The sequence below is a fragment of the Pempheris klunzingeri genome, chromosome 16 (genome assembly GCF_042242105.1).
Source record: "Pempheris klunzingeri isolate RE-2024b chromosome 16, fPemKlu1.hap1, whole genome shotgun sequence".
Lineage (NCBI taxonomy): Eukaryota > Metazoa > Chordata > Actinopteri > Acropomatiformes > Pempheridae > Pempheris > Pempheris klunzingeri.
The window spans coordinates 10,987,301-10,999,851 of NC_092027.1; the positions used below are offsets into that span (position 1 = coordinate 10,987,301).

A 12,551-nucleotide genomic window follows, 5' to 3' on the forward strand; every position below is an offset into this window, starting at 1 on the left:
ATTAGTGTAGAGTTTTGATTTCCAAACGTGAACACTGTACATCTATTCACACACAAAGACACACGCAGTCATCTTTGTTACATTCAAGATTGAACCTGAGACCTACAATGTGATAAATAATGACATGAGCTCAGGTTTTTTTTTGTTTGTTTTTTTATATTTGAACTGTGGTAAATCATTTTTTTTAACCATTTAGGTCATAATTCTGCACTTTAGAGATTCGTTAGCCGTAGAAATGTTTTAAAGTAGGTTGTTGGCTCATCTTGTTAAACTAGTAGCAGCTGTAATGATAAAACAAACTATGTCAAACGTAGTGAAAAAGCTGGAACAGATGAAACCCATATTAAGAACAAACCAGATAAATTCACCTTTGGACGTATTTATCTTTACATAAAATACAGTGAGTTGAATCAGTTTAATTAACCACTTTGGAGCCAAACACAACCTCTTTAAAACAAATAAAAATAAAGCTCTTAATCTTGGCGTATTTCATCCAGATGTGGTAGAAATCTCAATAAGGCACACATAATACACGCTTCACTTTCCCTGTGTTGCTCCACCATAGAACTGCGCTCTGCAGCCTGTTACATGAACCTGTATGTTTACAGTACATGAACGTCATAATGTGAATGATTTGTAGTGCAAGCAGGTCATTAGCCTTTTTAAATAAAGCTGCCCAATATGTAAGGTGGCTTACTCGGGAGATACGGTGCGATTGGTGCAGAGCTGAGAGAGAGCTGGTCGTACCCGGGGTCAATGGCCGCCATTTCCTTTTTCACAAAAAGTCCTTTTCCTCCATAGCTGCTACAGTACAGTCAGAGTCCACACCTGTTTCAGTCCTCTGCTCCACAAACAAACATCAAACCTGGGGGAAATGAGGACAAGTCAGCCTCTTGATGCAACTTTTAAAAAGGCACAATATATCTTTACTTTTTAACTTTTTACAATGCAAGTGCTTCGTTATTGTTTGTCTCCAGCATTTGATTCCAGCATTTGAACACATGAATAAGTTGGTATGTGTTATGCTTCAGCGAGAACATCCACATGTATGCCGAACCCTTAATATACATGTATATTTCTTGTATCTTATGTTTTTAAAAACATGGCATGTTTTCCTGTTTTTTTTTTTAAACAACAGCTGACCCTGGTTCTTCAACAGATGTTCTATTAAATCAACACTTATTTATATTTAAAGCCAACTTTTATTTAAACGAGTAATCTCCCGGACATTAAAAGTAAATGAGGATCCTCTATAAAACTTTTAAGGGAATCAATTCAAAGTTAAATTAAATAAAAATGCAAAAAAATTAAATTTTTCATTCATTTTGACACTAGTAAGGCTAAATTGATAATAAAAAAGATAGTTTAGATGAAGAAGTTTCTGTGTGTGTGTGTGTGTGTGTGTGTGTGATAAACCGTATTTTACCCCTGGCGTGTGAGCAGTGCTGTCCATCAGACTCTGTCTCAGCAAACTCGTCACCGTCTCGAGCTCCTGCTCCGCCTCCCGAACATTGGGGTCCAGCTGGAGGACTTCCTGGAGGTCACTGCTGGCCGACAGGTAGTCCTGGGTTTGGGGGTCATACACAGATACACACACATGTGGGAGTCGGTGAAAAGATGTAATCAATAACTATTTGAACAAACCTTTCTGATCCAACTGCGTCAAAAGAATGAATGTGTGTTTGTGATGCGCGGTGACAGGCACCTGTAGACCCTTATAAGCGAGGGCTCGTCTGTAGAAGGCCTTCTTGTTGCTCGGCTCCATCTGCAGTGCAGAGTCACAGTCCTGTTTGGCCTCTTCAAAGCGATTCAGTTTCAGGAAGCAAATGGCTCTGAAGCAGAGAAGTCAAGAGGACAGGAGTCATAGAAAGCAGCATGTCAATGTCTTCCATTTAGGATACTGCTACGGGTAACTAAGCTGGTTAGGAAAGTTATAAAATGGAGAGACTGGTGTGGTATTGCCCAGTTTAAAATAAATGTCTACCTGTCACATCTGTATTTGATTGGAAGATCCACTCCCCACTGAAAAGTCTGAAACTATGTCCAGATGTCACAGATTTCACATTAAGTCATAAAACTACAGTTAAACTGAGCTCATGTTCACGAGTCTGATAATATCTGTTATAAAAACTGAGAGTGGTTGACCTCATTCCCACAAGCAAGACTGTATGTGATGGTGCGAAGATGATCATGTGGTGCCCTCTGCTGTTTTAACTCTCATACTGTCCTTACAGGAGATCATCAGCCAGTTTCAGAAACAGCAGTTAAATCCCAAGCTCTGGGACAGCCTCTGCGTCTGTAGCATCAGTTTTACTATTTAAAAAAAATATTATTGAGATATTATTTTTTAATATCTGATGCTGCTCATGTGGGGATTCTTGAATCCTTAATTTTGAATTCCTGAATCGTTGGGTCTCTCTCTTAACTAAAGACTTTGGTCTAGACCTGCTCTTTATGGAAAGCGCTTAAGATAATGCTGTTATGAATTGGCGCTATATAAATAAAGATTGATTGATTGATTGATTGACTCATTGATTGATAGATATTTTATAACACTAAACACATAATGTCACAAAAACATAAAATCTGGAGCTGCTGCTGAAAATACAACAGAACAACACCAGAGACGTCTGGAGAGGACTGAAAAGGATCTCGGGACGTGGAAGAGGTGCAGGGAGACACCAGAGCAGAGGAGACGGAGCCTGGACCTATTTTTCAACAGATTTGTTTCTCCCTACTCTCCCTCCCCCACCCACCCTGCCCCCTCTTCACACCTCTCCAAGCTGCCCTCCACTCCCCCCTCCCCCTTCCCCGGCTTGTCTTCTTCCTCAACAACACCAGTCCACACACCCACAGTGGAGGAAGCTACCGCTGGTCGTCCATCCCCGCTGCTGTCAGGCTGTTTAACAACAGCGTTACATAAATCTCCAACAACGACAATATCATAGCCACTACCAGCACTTTGTCATTACTCATTTGTTTTCTTACTACTGTGTAATATCCTGTACAATATACACATGTGTATGTTTTATATTATTCTCATATTTTTGTATTTGTATATATTTTTATATTTGTTACATCCCTTGCTTTCACACTACTTCGATATAGTATTAAAACACTGACAGAGCATTTTACTGCAGAGTGAGTATTTAGATTTTTTCTTTTATTTTTTAGTTTATGTTATGAATACTTGTGGTGGACTCTTTCATAGACTATCACAGTGTGATATTGGTACTTTTACTTTGGTAAAGGATCTGAATATTTCCTCCAACACTGGTTGGTTGATGCATACCTGTTCGTGTACAGAGCACATTCGTCTGGTTTTAGGGTGAGACATTCACTGTACTTCTCCAGAGCCTCCTGGAAGTGGCCTTTCTTGACCAGATCATTGCCTTCCCGTTTCAGTAGAGTGAAGCGCGCCTCTTTTTTTCTGGCTGAAACAAGAAACATGAGAAAGAAGAAAAAGTTAGAACAAAAACACATTTAAAACATTTCTTTGTGACGACCTGAGAACTAGACTTCCCAGAGGATATATTCCACGTGTCGCGGCAGACGGTACTGAATGTTTGTCTTTCAAGAAGCTCTTCCCATCAGTTCAGCATAGAAACTTAGTCAGGAGTGATCAATAGACCCATCAGCCTGTCAGCAGCCGCCTGAATGGAGCAGACTCCTGCTTACTGAGCTCTCTGCTGTGCTGAGAAAGCCACTATATTAATGACTTGGAGACACACACACACACACACACACACACAGTTTTTATTCCAAAAACTGCTCTGCAGGGTTGGATCAGATTACTTTGAAATTACACTTTATTATAAATTATATAGCAACCTCTGTAAATAGTTACGTAATGCCTTGTATTACAAAAATATGTAATCTAATATGAATACTTTTTTTTTTTCGTCTTAAAACATTTCAAAATATTTTCATTGAAATATAAAGCTTTTCAAATATTTATCATTTACAGTTGGTCAAATCAAATTTCCCCAACAGAAACAGTGGTGGCACAAACTACAGGTGGACCGTGTGTATTCTACAACATGTAGGATGCTGTTTCTTTTGTGTAAGTTTGAGCTGCTGTTTTTTTTTATTATAAAAGCCACATGGAGGACTTTTTTTATGTAATCGGATTACATAATCCCAGTTACATGTAATAACAACCCAACAATCCTGCTCTGTATCTGATAAAATAAATGAATAAACAAAGCACCAGAACTATACAGCAGAATTATATCAAACATGTATTGGCAGATTATCTGTAGTTATTTAAATGTTCTCACAGAAAAGCTTCCTTTGGTGTTAAAAACAGTCAGTCAATCAAGAGGCATTTTGTTTTTTGCCTTTTAGGAGCTGCCTTCAGTATGTGATCCACATCCATTTGTGTTCACTATTCCTAAAGGGGGCCTGTTGTGGTTTTTGTGTTGTGTATATATGATGCTACAACGTTAGACGTTCATGACATAGTCTCAAATGAGGTAAAGAAAGTAAAAATAATCCCTGTGAGAAAAAAAGCTCAGGCTTCAGCTTAGTCTGAACACCAGGCTGTTTTTACTTCTGTGACTGGCTGATATCAGACATATACGGACGGACTTACTGTATATGGTCCTTATATGTTCATCTGTAGTAGTTTAGACTACTACAGGTGGAGAGAGTGATGGTGAAAATTGTTCTGAATGTAATCCTGAGCGTCTCCTGCTGACGAGCTTGTATGTCTGTGACTTATTAGCCTGGTTTCAGACTGAATCACTGCCCCTAAAATGGCTGACGACCAAACTATTGACGTAGAGTTTGTTGCATACTTGCGGTCACAAAGCAGGATTTTTATCAGTAAGTACGAGGCGTTAAACACTGAAGTTGAACCACTTCCCATCTGTCTCCCCAGCAACAGCAGTGTGCTATTCTGAGATTAACTCCTTCTGTGTGTGCTATAGCCATTAAATGTTTATGTATGCATATATATGTGCGTGTGTATATATGTGTGTGTGTGTGTGTGTGTGTGAGTGTGCGCATGTGTGTGTAGGTTGAGAGCTTTATCTGTACATGATTTAAATCCTGAACATTTTATGTAATGCATACAAATAAAAGAATTTAATTGCTTGTATGTGTGTTTACGGCGGTACACTAAACTACATGTATTTGAATATATGATCCATGTGGAGCCTTCTGGTCTGTGAGAGCTGGAGCAGCCTACAGGAAACCTGACCTGGATTATTCCATTACAGCAGCACTACACTCTGTGTGGATCGCCTTCCCCTCTGCATTATTGATGATCCACCCAGACACACACACACACACACACACACACACACACACACACACCATCTCTCAGTGCCTTCACCACTGCACACTGATTCTCGCTGACTGACTTCTGCTGCTGCCGCTGGTGCTATACAGTTTCATTATTTATGGGTTTAATTTAAATTTTACTGCCCAAAATTAATCAGGCAGTATTTGAAAAGGACAATTAGCAGGTAGGAAGAAAAGGCATCAAGAGAACGTGTGCATGGTTTCAGGGCCAAACCAGGAAGTCACATACTCTTTATATCTCTTGGTTTGTTTAACCACTTCTGTCGTTAACATAACTCCTCTCTAGGCTACGAGCAGGTGGTGTCACTGACCTTCCTCCAGTGCGGCCCTGCTGGCTCGCGCTTGAGCCACCTCAGCGCTGATCGGTTTCTCTCTGTGTTGCTGCTGGACAGACAGAGGGACGGCGGGAATCTCTGGTAGCTTCTCTCTCCACCCAGGCCCGTCCTGCTCAATAAGCATCTTAGTGATCCTGGCAGAAGGAATAGAGAGAACAACAGCATGAGTACTGAGGCAGCTAAATGGAATTCAGCCATCATTACACCACACGCCGATTTAAGCATATTTTGAGTATATTATGTGTATTCAGGCTGGCGGAGTGACACATAAAGTAAAGCTAATTTTGGTTTGATTGAAACATCTCTGAAGTTTTAATTTAGAGCTGCAATGAATCAATTGATTCATCAACCTTTCAATGAATTTGAACTACTTTGATAATTGATCAATCATTTTGAGTCAATTTTAAGAGTAAAAAAATTCCAATTCTCAGATTTTCAGCCTCTTAAATGCAAATATTTTGTGATTTATTTATTCATCTGTGACAGCAAATATCTTTTGAATTCGAATATCTTCTGGTTGTGGACAGACCAAGACATTTGAGGATGTCATCCTGGGCTTTGAGAAACGGTAATCAACACTTTTAACCATTTTCTGACATCAGCTAATTCATTAATCGAGAAAGGGATCCACAGATTAACTGATAATGAAACAAATTATTATATTGTTTAACACTGACATTCTAAAGGTTCATTTTGATTGATGTCAAACATCACGAGAATTAAAATACGTGGTTATGTTGGTTTCTTGTATACTAACTCCAAAAACACTATACTGTAAATGGCTGTTGCCAGGCAGTGTTTGTTGCTAGAATACATTGCTGACAATCTCCCATTGTCTGGATGATTTCTCATTTGCCGCAACATTATGAAGCAGCAAGAAAAGAAAAAGAAATATCATGAGGTGTAGAATACAGCCAGCACAAAAAAAAGAAAAAAGTGAATTGAACAAAGTCAATTAAAACAACGAATAAAATGGGTGCACATCTTGGTCAGCTTTATTCATAACCTTCTTCTCCACTTTTAAATTTCAAGACAGTTTTAGGCACATAATGGGTAAATTAGAATGAGGAAAGTATAAAGGCAATTATTGAAGTTTATTGAAGTTTCAGTTGGGAGGTGGGCATGACGAGCAAAGCAGCAGCTCTCACTGGCACTGAGCCACCCTGGTGCAACTGGTCTCAATTCAACACTGAAGGAATGGGGACTCTCTATGGTGTGCCGTCTGTTGTATAGGCCAGGAGTTCTCATACATAACCCAACATAACCCAAACCAAATACTACAGCAGGTGATTCCAAGATCCTCTTCAATGTGTTGGCTGAATGAAAATATGCAAACTCTCAGGCCTTGATGGCACAAGATTAATAAGCTCCTAAACATCTATTAAAAACACCTTTGAATGCACGCTAATCTTAAAACCTCTAGATTTTAGACTTTAGAGTCTTTAGAGCACTTACAGAAACCACTTCAAGTAGCTACAGTTTCTTAAGTTTGGCTGTTTTCAGCTGACCTGTGGATGCTGTCGTGAGCTGCCTGCACTCCAGTATCCATCTGCAGGACGGTCTTATAATCCACGTAGGCCTTTCTGTAGCGCTCCAGTGACTCATAGGCCATAGCTCTGCGCAGCAGGGGCTTCAAGGAGTAGGGCTGCAGCTCCAAAGCCCTAAGAGGATCAGAGAGACGCAGAGACAGAGGATCAAACTGCCTACACCTGCACACTGTGTCACAGGTTTAACTGGGCTGATCTGCAGCCATTCATAAACATGTGATTGAGCATTGGCTTTCACACAAAGAGATTCCTGCAGCTTTTCAACACAACAAACAGGCGCGTTGTGTGTTTATGGTTTCATAAAGGGTCGACTAGAGTTAAAATTAAAACTAAATTTAAAAAATCATGAAGAAATTATATGAAATTAACTACCAGCTTTAAGAAAAAGCTGACATGAAATTGTAATGTCTGCTACCTAAAGTAGTAAAACAAGATATAGACTGAATTTAACCTAAAAAACATTTTGAATTAAGTCCTTGGATTAGAACATTTGCAACTGATCACACAAAGCCGGAAACACATGCTGACACGTACTTGGTGCAGTCCTGTATGCAGTCTGTGCTGTTTCCATCCTTCAGGTAACAGGCTGCTCTATTGGAGTAGAGGATACCCAGGTCTTCTGGACTATCAATGCCTGCAGGAGAACAACCACAACACACTTATCTGAAAGACCAGATGCCGAAAGAACCCTCCAGTCATCCCTGATCTCAGTGCAACACACAGATGTAAGGACAGGCTTGTACTTGATATTAAGAACAGCTCTTTTTAACTTTTAACGTATCTTATGGGGCGGCTGTGGCTCAGAAGAAGTGTGGGTCGTCCCTCAATCAGAAGGTCGGGGGTTCGATCCCCATGGCTTCAGTGTGTAAATGAGTATGAAAGAATCCAAATTACATTCCTCCTGTATGAATGATGGGTGAATGAGGATGTAAAAGCGCTTTGAGTAGTTGAAATAACTAGAAAGGCGCTATACAAATACAGCCATTTACCATTTACCATTTGTGGCCTTAGTCTCAAGAAGTCCACATCCAGACAGAAACAGCTCAATGTAAAGTGCAGAGAGCTCAGAGATGCTGAAGGGGCGAATGATAAACGGATGTGTGACCAGTCTTTCTGGTAGACTGATTTTCTACTCTGTCCTTTATCTTCTGAGCCTCCACTGCAGTCTCACAACTGCCAGCTGAAAAAAAAGTGATGTCAACAGCACTGATGCTCCTCTGCATTTGTGATTTATTATAAAAAGTCATCCTCACAAACACTTTTCAGTGCTTTCCTCCAAGAGTCTCTCTCTTAAGCCTGCTATGATACTAAGTCTAATCTTTTTTAAGCCCTTGCTGCGGAAAAAATAAAAGATCCCTCTTGCCAGCTACGAGAGTAAAAGTTGATGAGTGCTGTTAAAGGTACGACATGACATTCAATCTCACCTAAAAGCCCTACGCACTAGCTGCTAGCACGTGACTCCTATCTACGGTCACTGCTGTTGTCTTGTGCCAACACTCTACCGCATTCACAAATCACCAATGATGCCTGAACTCTCAGCTGCAGCTTTTGGAAGTTAGACTAAAAACCTGTGATGACCAATTCACCAAACACACAGGTGACAGATTTGAAACAGTGCCTTATACTCATGCTCTACTAGGATGCCTCGTGTGGGAAGGACAGCACTCGCATAATGATTTGGCATATATTTGGCATAAAATTATACAGCATGAGCATAATGCATTCAAAATCGACATGGGATACTGTGGATTGTGGAGCCAAATGGCACTCTTAGTCAACGTGTGTCTGCTACCCTTTTGAGAAGCTACTCCACAGATGCCAGACTGGGCTTTCTGTCTGACTCTGTGCCACCGATCTGTTGTTGTCTCTACATGTTGGCCGTCAGACGTTGCTTTTGAAGACACAGAAAAGTATTTCCTGTATATTGTGAAGTTGATTAGTACAAGTGAAGTGTAAGGCTGTAAGTTTGCCTATATATCTTCTTGCTAGAGTTGAAATGATTAGTCTTAGATGTCCTAAAATGTTTTAGGCAAAAATGCCAGAAATTCACTGATTCCATCTTTGAAATGTGAATTTGTCTAATTTCTAGACTGAATATTGTTGTTAGACTGTTGGTCAGACAAAATAAGCTATTTGAATACTTTAGCTTGTTCTTTAGGTATATTTATGTATCTATCAGGCATTTTCACTATTTCCATACATTTTAAAGAGCAAACTATTAACAGATTAACTGAGAAAATCTCCACTCTTTATTGTAATTTACTTTGACATAAGCTCTCATGTGGTATGAAACTGTATTGACGCTGATAATGTCAGTTAGGGTTAATTAAGATTTTTTTGGTGGTACTGTATATTGTTTACCAACTCCAAATTGCTTTCAGAACCAGGATTTCAGATCAAATCCAAGAGGTGTCAGAGTAAACCTACATTTGTAAGCTATATTTGTCTAATTAACAAAGGTGTTTCTTCTAAAACGAAATGGTGGTCATGACATGAATTCTCTAAGAAAATACACAAACTGCTTATATCTTGCCCACCTGCCTCAGCGCATCCATCAATGGCCTGTGTGTACTTCTCCAAGGCATCCCCAAACTGGCCATGTTTGAAGAGGTGGTTCCCTTCATTCTTGAGCCGGGCCAGGTGAGGAGGAAGGGCCCCAGCAGGGGTGTCCAGGTAACTTGTGTCCACTGCAGGGCCGCCCTGCTCCACTTGTCCACCGGCAGGGCTGTTTTCTCTCCTAGTGCCATTGGCCACCCCCTTCTCTGGAGCTCTGTGAGTCTGGGGCTTTTCTGCGCTGCCTCCACCCCGGCTTCTTGGCCCAATCCCTGCTTTGCCCTGATCCGATCTGTCTCCCCCTCCTCCACTGCCTGGGGGCTTCTCCTGTGCGTTCCCCATAGCTGCACTCCCTCTGCAGTGTGTTCAAACTCTTCCTCCCTCCCTGCCTCTCCCTCTCTCTGAGCTGCAGCTACATCTATGCTTTGCTGGGGATTTCTGTTGGGCACGCCCCCTGGATGAGATGTCAGGTATGACGTGACTGAGGGGGGAAGTGCCATGGCAATGCAGTGCTGCAGTAGGACAGCTCTGATGGGAGAGCCTCAGATTAGACTAAGAACAAAGCGCTCTGGTGGGTGGCTAGACAGACATACAGGAATACAGGCGGAACTATTTAGAAAATACCTTGTCTCATGCTGACAGAGAAATGTTTAAATTAATCTAATAATAGGAAAATACAAATATTTTCTCTTTACACTCAAACATCTTTCTACTTTTTCATTTCATTATTCATTTCATTTCATTTATTCATTCATATTAGCTTCTGGGCTGATGAATGCAAATTATCTTGCACAGCTTTTAGAGTTTTGATTTATTTATCTCTATCTTTGTGTGTGTGTGTATATATATATATATACATATACATATATACACACACACATATACACATACATGTGTGTGTGTGTGTGTGTGTATATATATGTATATAAATATATATACATACATACATATATATACACACATATACATACACACACACACACACACACACACACATATATATATATATATATATATACACTACTCACAAAAAGTTAGGGATATTCGGCTTTCAGGTGAAATTTCAGGATGAACCTAAAATGCATTCTAACCTTTCCAGGTGAACTTAATGTGACACATGTCCAACTGTTCAGTGTTTCAGTACTTTTTGCACAAGTTGCTGTTCTCTAACAAGAAGCTTAACAGCAAAATTCACAACAGGTTTGATCCATGAATCGACCAATACATTTCCTGCTTCAGTTAGAATTGGTATTTAAACGGTCCTCCTCATCATGCTGTTCACATTCTGACATCATGAGACCCAATTTATTGAGGCACCGAAAATTTTTTGTTGTGGTATACCTACCACTGTTAGATTTTCTTTCAATAAATTGTTTAAGATGAATAACATTACCATTGCATGCTTCTACTTAAATGCCCTACTTTCATGATATAATATCACTGTAGCATTCACTTTTTACGTTTTCCATATATTTCACCTGAAAGTCGAATATCCCTAACTTTTTATTGTATATACACACCTCCTTATTTTTTTGCAGAGAAGCCTGTACTTCAGCTGAAGTTGCTTGTGGGTTTTGCATCCCAAACAATTTTCCTGGCAGTTGTGGCTGAAATCTTTGTTGGTCTACCTGACCGTGGCTTGGTATCAACAGAACCACTAATTTTCCACTTCTTTATCGGAGTTTGAACACTACTAATTGGCATTTTCAAATCTTTGGATATCTTTTTATATCCCTTTCCTGATTCATATAGTTCAACTACTTTTTCTCGCAGGTCCTTGGACAGTTCTTTTGCTTTCCCCATGGCTCAGTATCCAGAAAATCTGTGCAGCTCTGGATGAAATGTGCAGCAATCTCTCCAGAGGCTACTGGACACTTCAAGTTCAAGTTCAAGTTCAAAAGACTTTATTGTCATTCACAACATACACACAGTGCACGTATGAACGAGATTTCGTTGCATCTGTTCTCCAAAACGACATTTTCTTTAAATAAGAAATATAAAAATTATAAGAAGTATATAAATAAAATTTACATTTGCAGATAAATTATTTCACTTTAAAATCTGTACATAAACATTAGATTGTCGTGGGGCCTGAGTTCAGGAGTTTTATGGCATGGGGGGTGAAGCTGTTCTTGAACCTGGTTGTCCTGGTTCTGTGGCTGCGGTACCTCCTGCCCGAGGCCAGCAGGGAGAACAGGCCATGTTGGGGATGGGAGTTGTCCTTTATAATGGTGGTGGCCCTGGTGAGACAGCGACTGAGCCCGATATTCTCGATGGAAAGAAGAGGCCCCCCTATGATGTTTTCAGCACTTCTGACCACCCTCCTCAGGTCCTTCCAGTCTGCAGCTGAACAGCTGCTGCATCAGACCGAGATGTAGTTGGTCATGACACTAGCGCGTACTGGGTCTGCCGCTTCCTGAAGTCGACAATGATCTCCTTGGTTTTGCTGACATTCAGGATGAGGCTGTTCATCTTGCACCAGTCCCCTAGCCATTTCACTTCCTCTCTGTAGGCCTGATCATCATTGTTCCTTATCAGGCCCACGACCGTCGTGGACCTGGCGCTGCAGTCATGGGTCATCAGGGTAAAGAGCAGTGGGCTTAGGACACAGTCCTGGGGAGAGCCTGTGCTCAAGCTCACGCAGAGAGGTGTTGAAGCCCAGGGGTGCCAGTTTGCTCACCATGTGTTGAGGGATGATCGTGTTAAACGCTGAGCTGAAGTCCAAGAACAGCATTCGAACATGGGTGTTCATCTCCTCCAAGTGTTGCAGGCTCAGATGGAAAACAGAGGAGATGGCGTCCTCTGCTGA

At 40.6% G+C, this 12,551-nt stretch overlaps 1 protein-coding gene across 1 annotated transcript; it reads right to left on the reverse strand.

Moving 5' to 3' along the window:
* Positions 1–794: 794 nt before the first annotated feature.
* spag1a (sperm associated antigen 1a) lies at positions 795–10,084 on the reverse strand. Its single transcript, XM_070847106.1, has 8 exons — positions 9,727–10,084; positions 7,724–7,823; positions 7,151–7,303; positions 5,619–5,776; positions 3,293–3,434; positions 1,706–1,832; positions 1,427–1,564; positions 795–865 (listed from the first exon to the last, which is right to left on the reverse strand). The coding sequence occupies exons 1-8, from the start codon at positions 10,082–10,084 to the stop codon at positions 860–862; spliced, it is 1,182 nt and encodes a 393-aa protein (XP_070703207.1). The 3' UTR covers positions 795–859.
* Between the last annotated feature and the right edge of the window lie 2,467 nt (positions 10,085–12,551).

Excerpts from the sequence above, each read along its gene's own strand:
- spag1a (XM_070847106.1), bottom strand. The coding sequence starts at position 10,084 with ATGGGGAACGCACAGGAGAAGCCCCCAGGCAGTGGAGGAGGGGGAGAC. Across the intron at positions 3,435-5,618 it reads CAGGGCCGCACTGGAGGAAG|CCAGAAAAAAAGAGGCGCGC; the intron begins GTCAGTGACACC and ends TTCTTGTTTCAG. Across the intron at positions 1,565-1,705 it reads TCGCTTATAAGGGTCTACAG|GACTACCTGTCGGCCAGCAG; the intron begins GTGCCTGTCACC and ends CCCCAAACCCAG.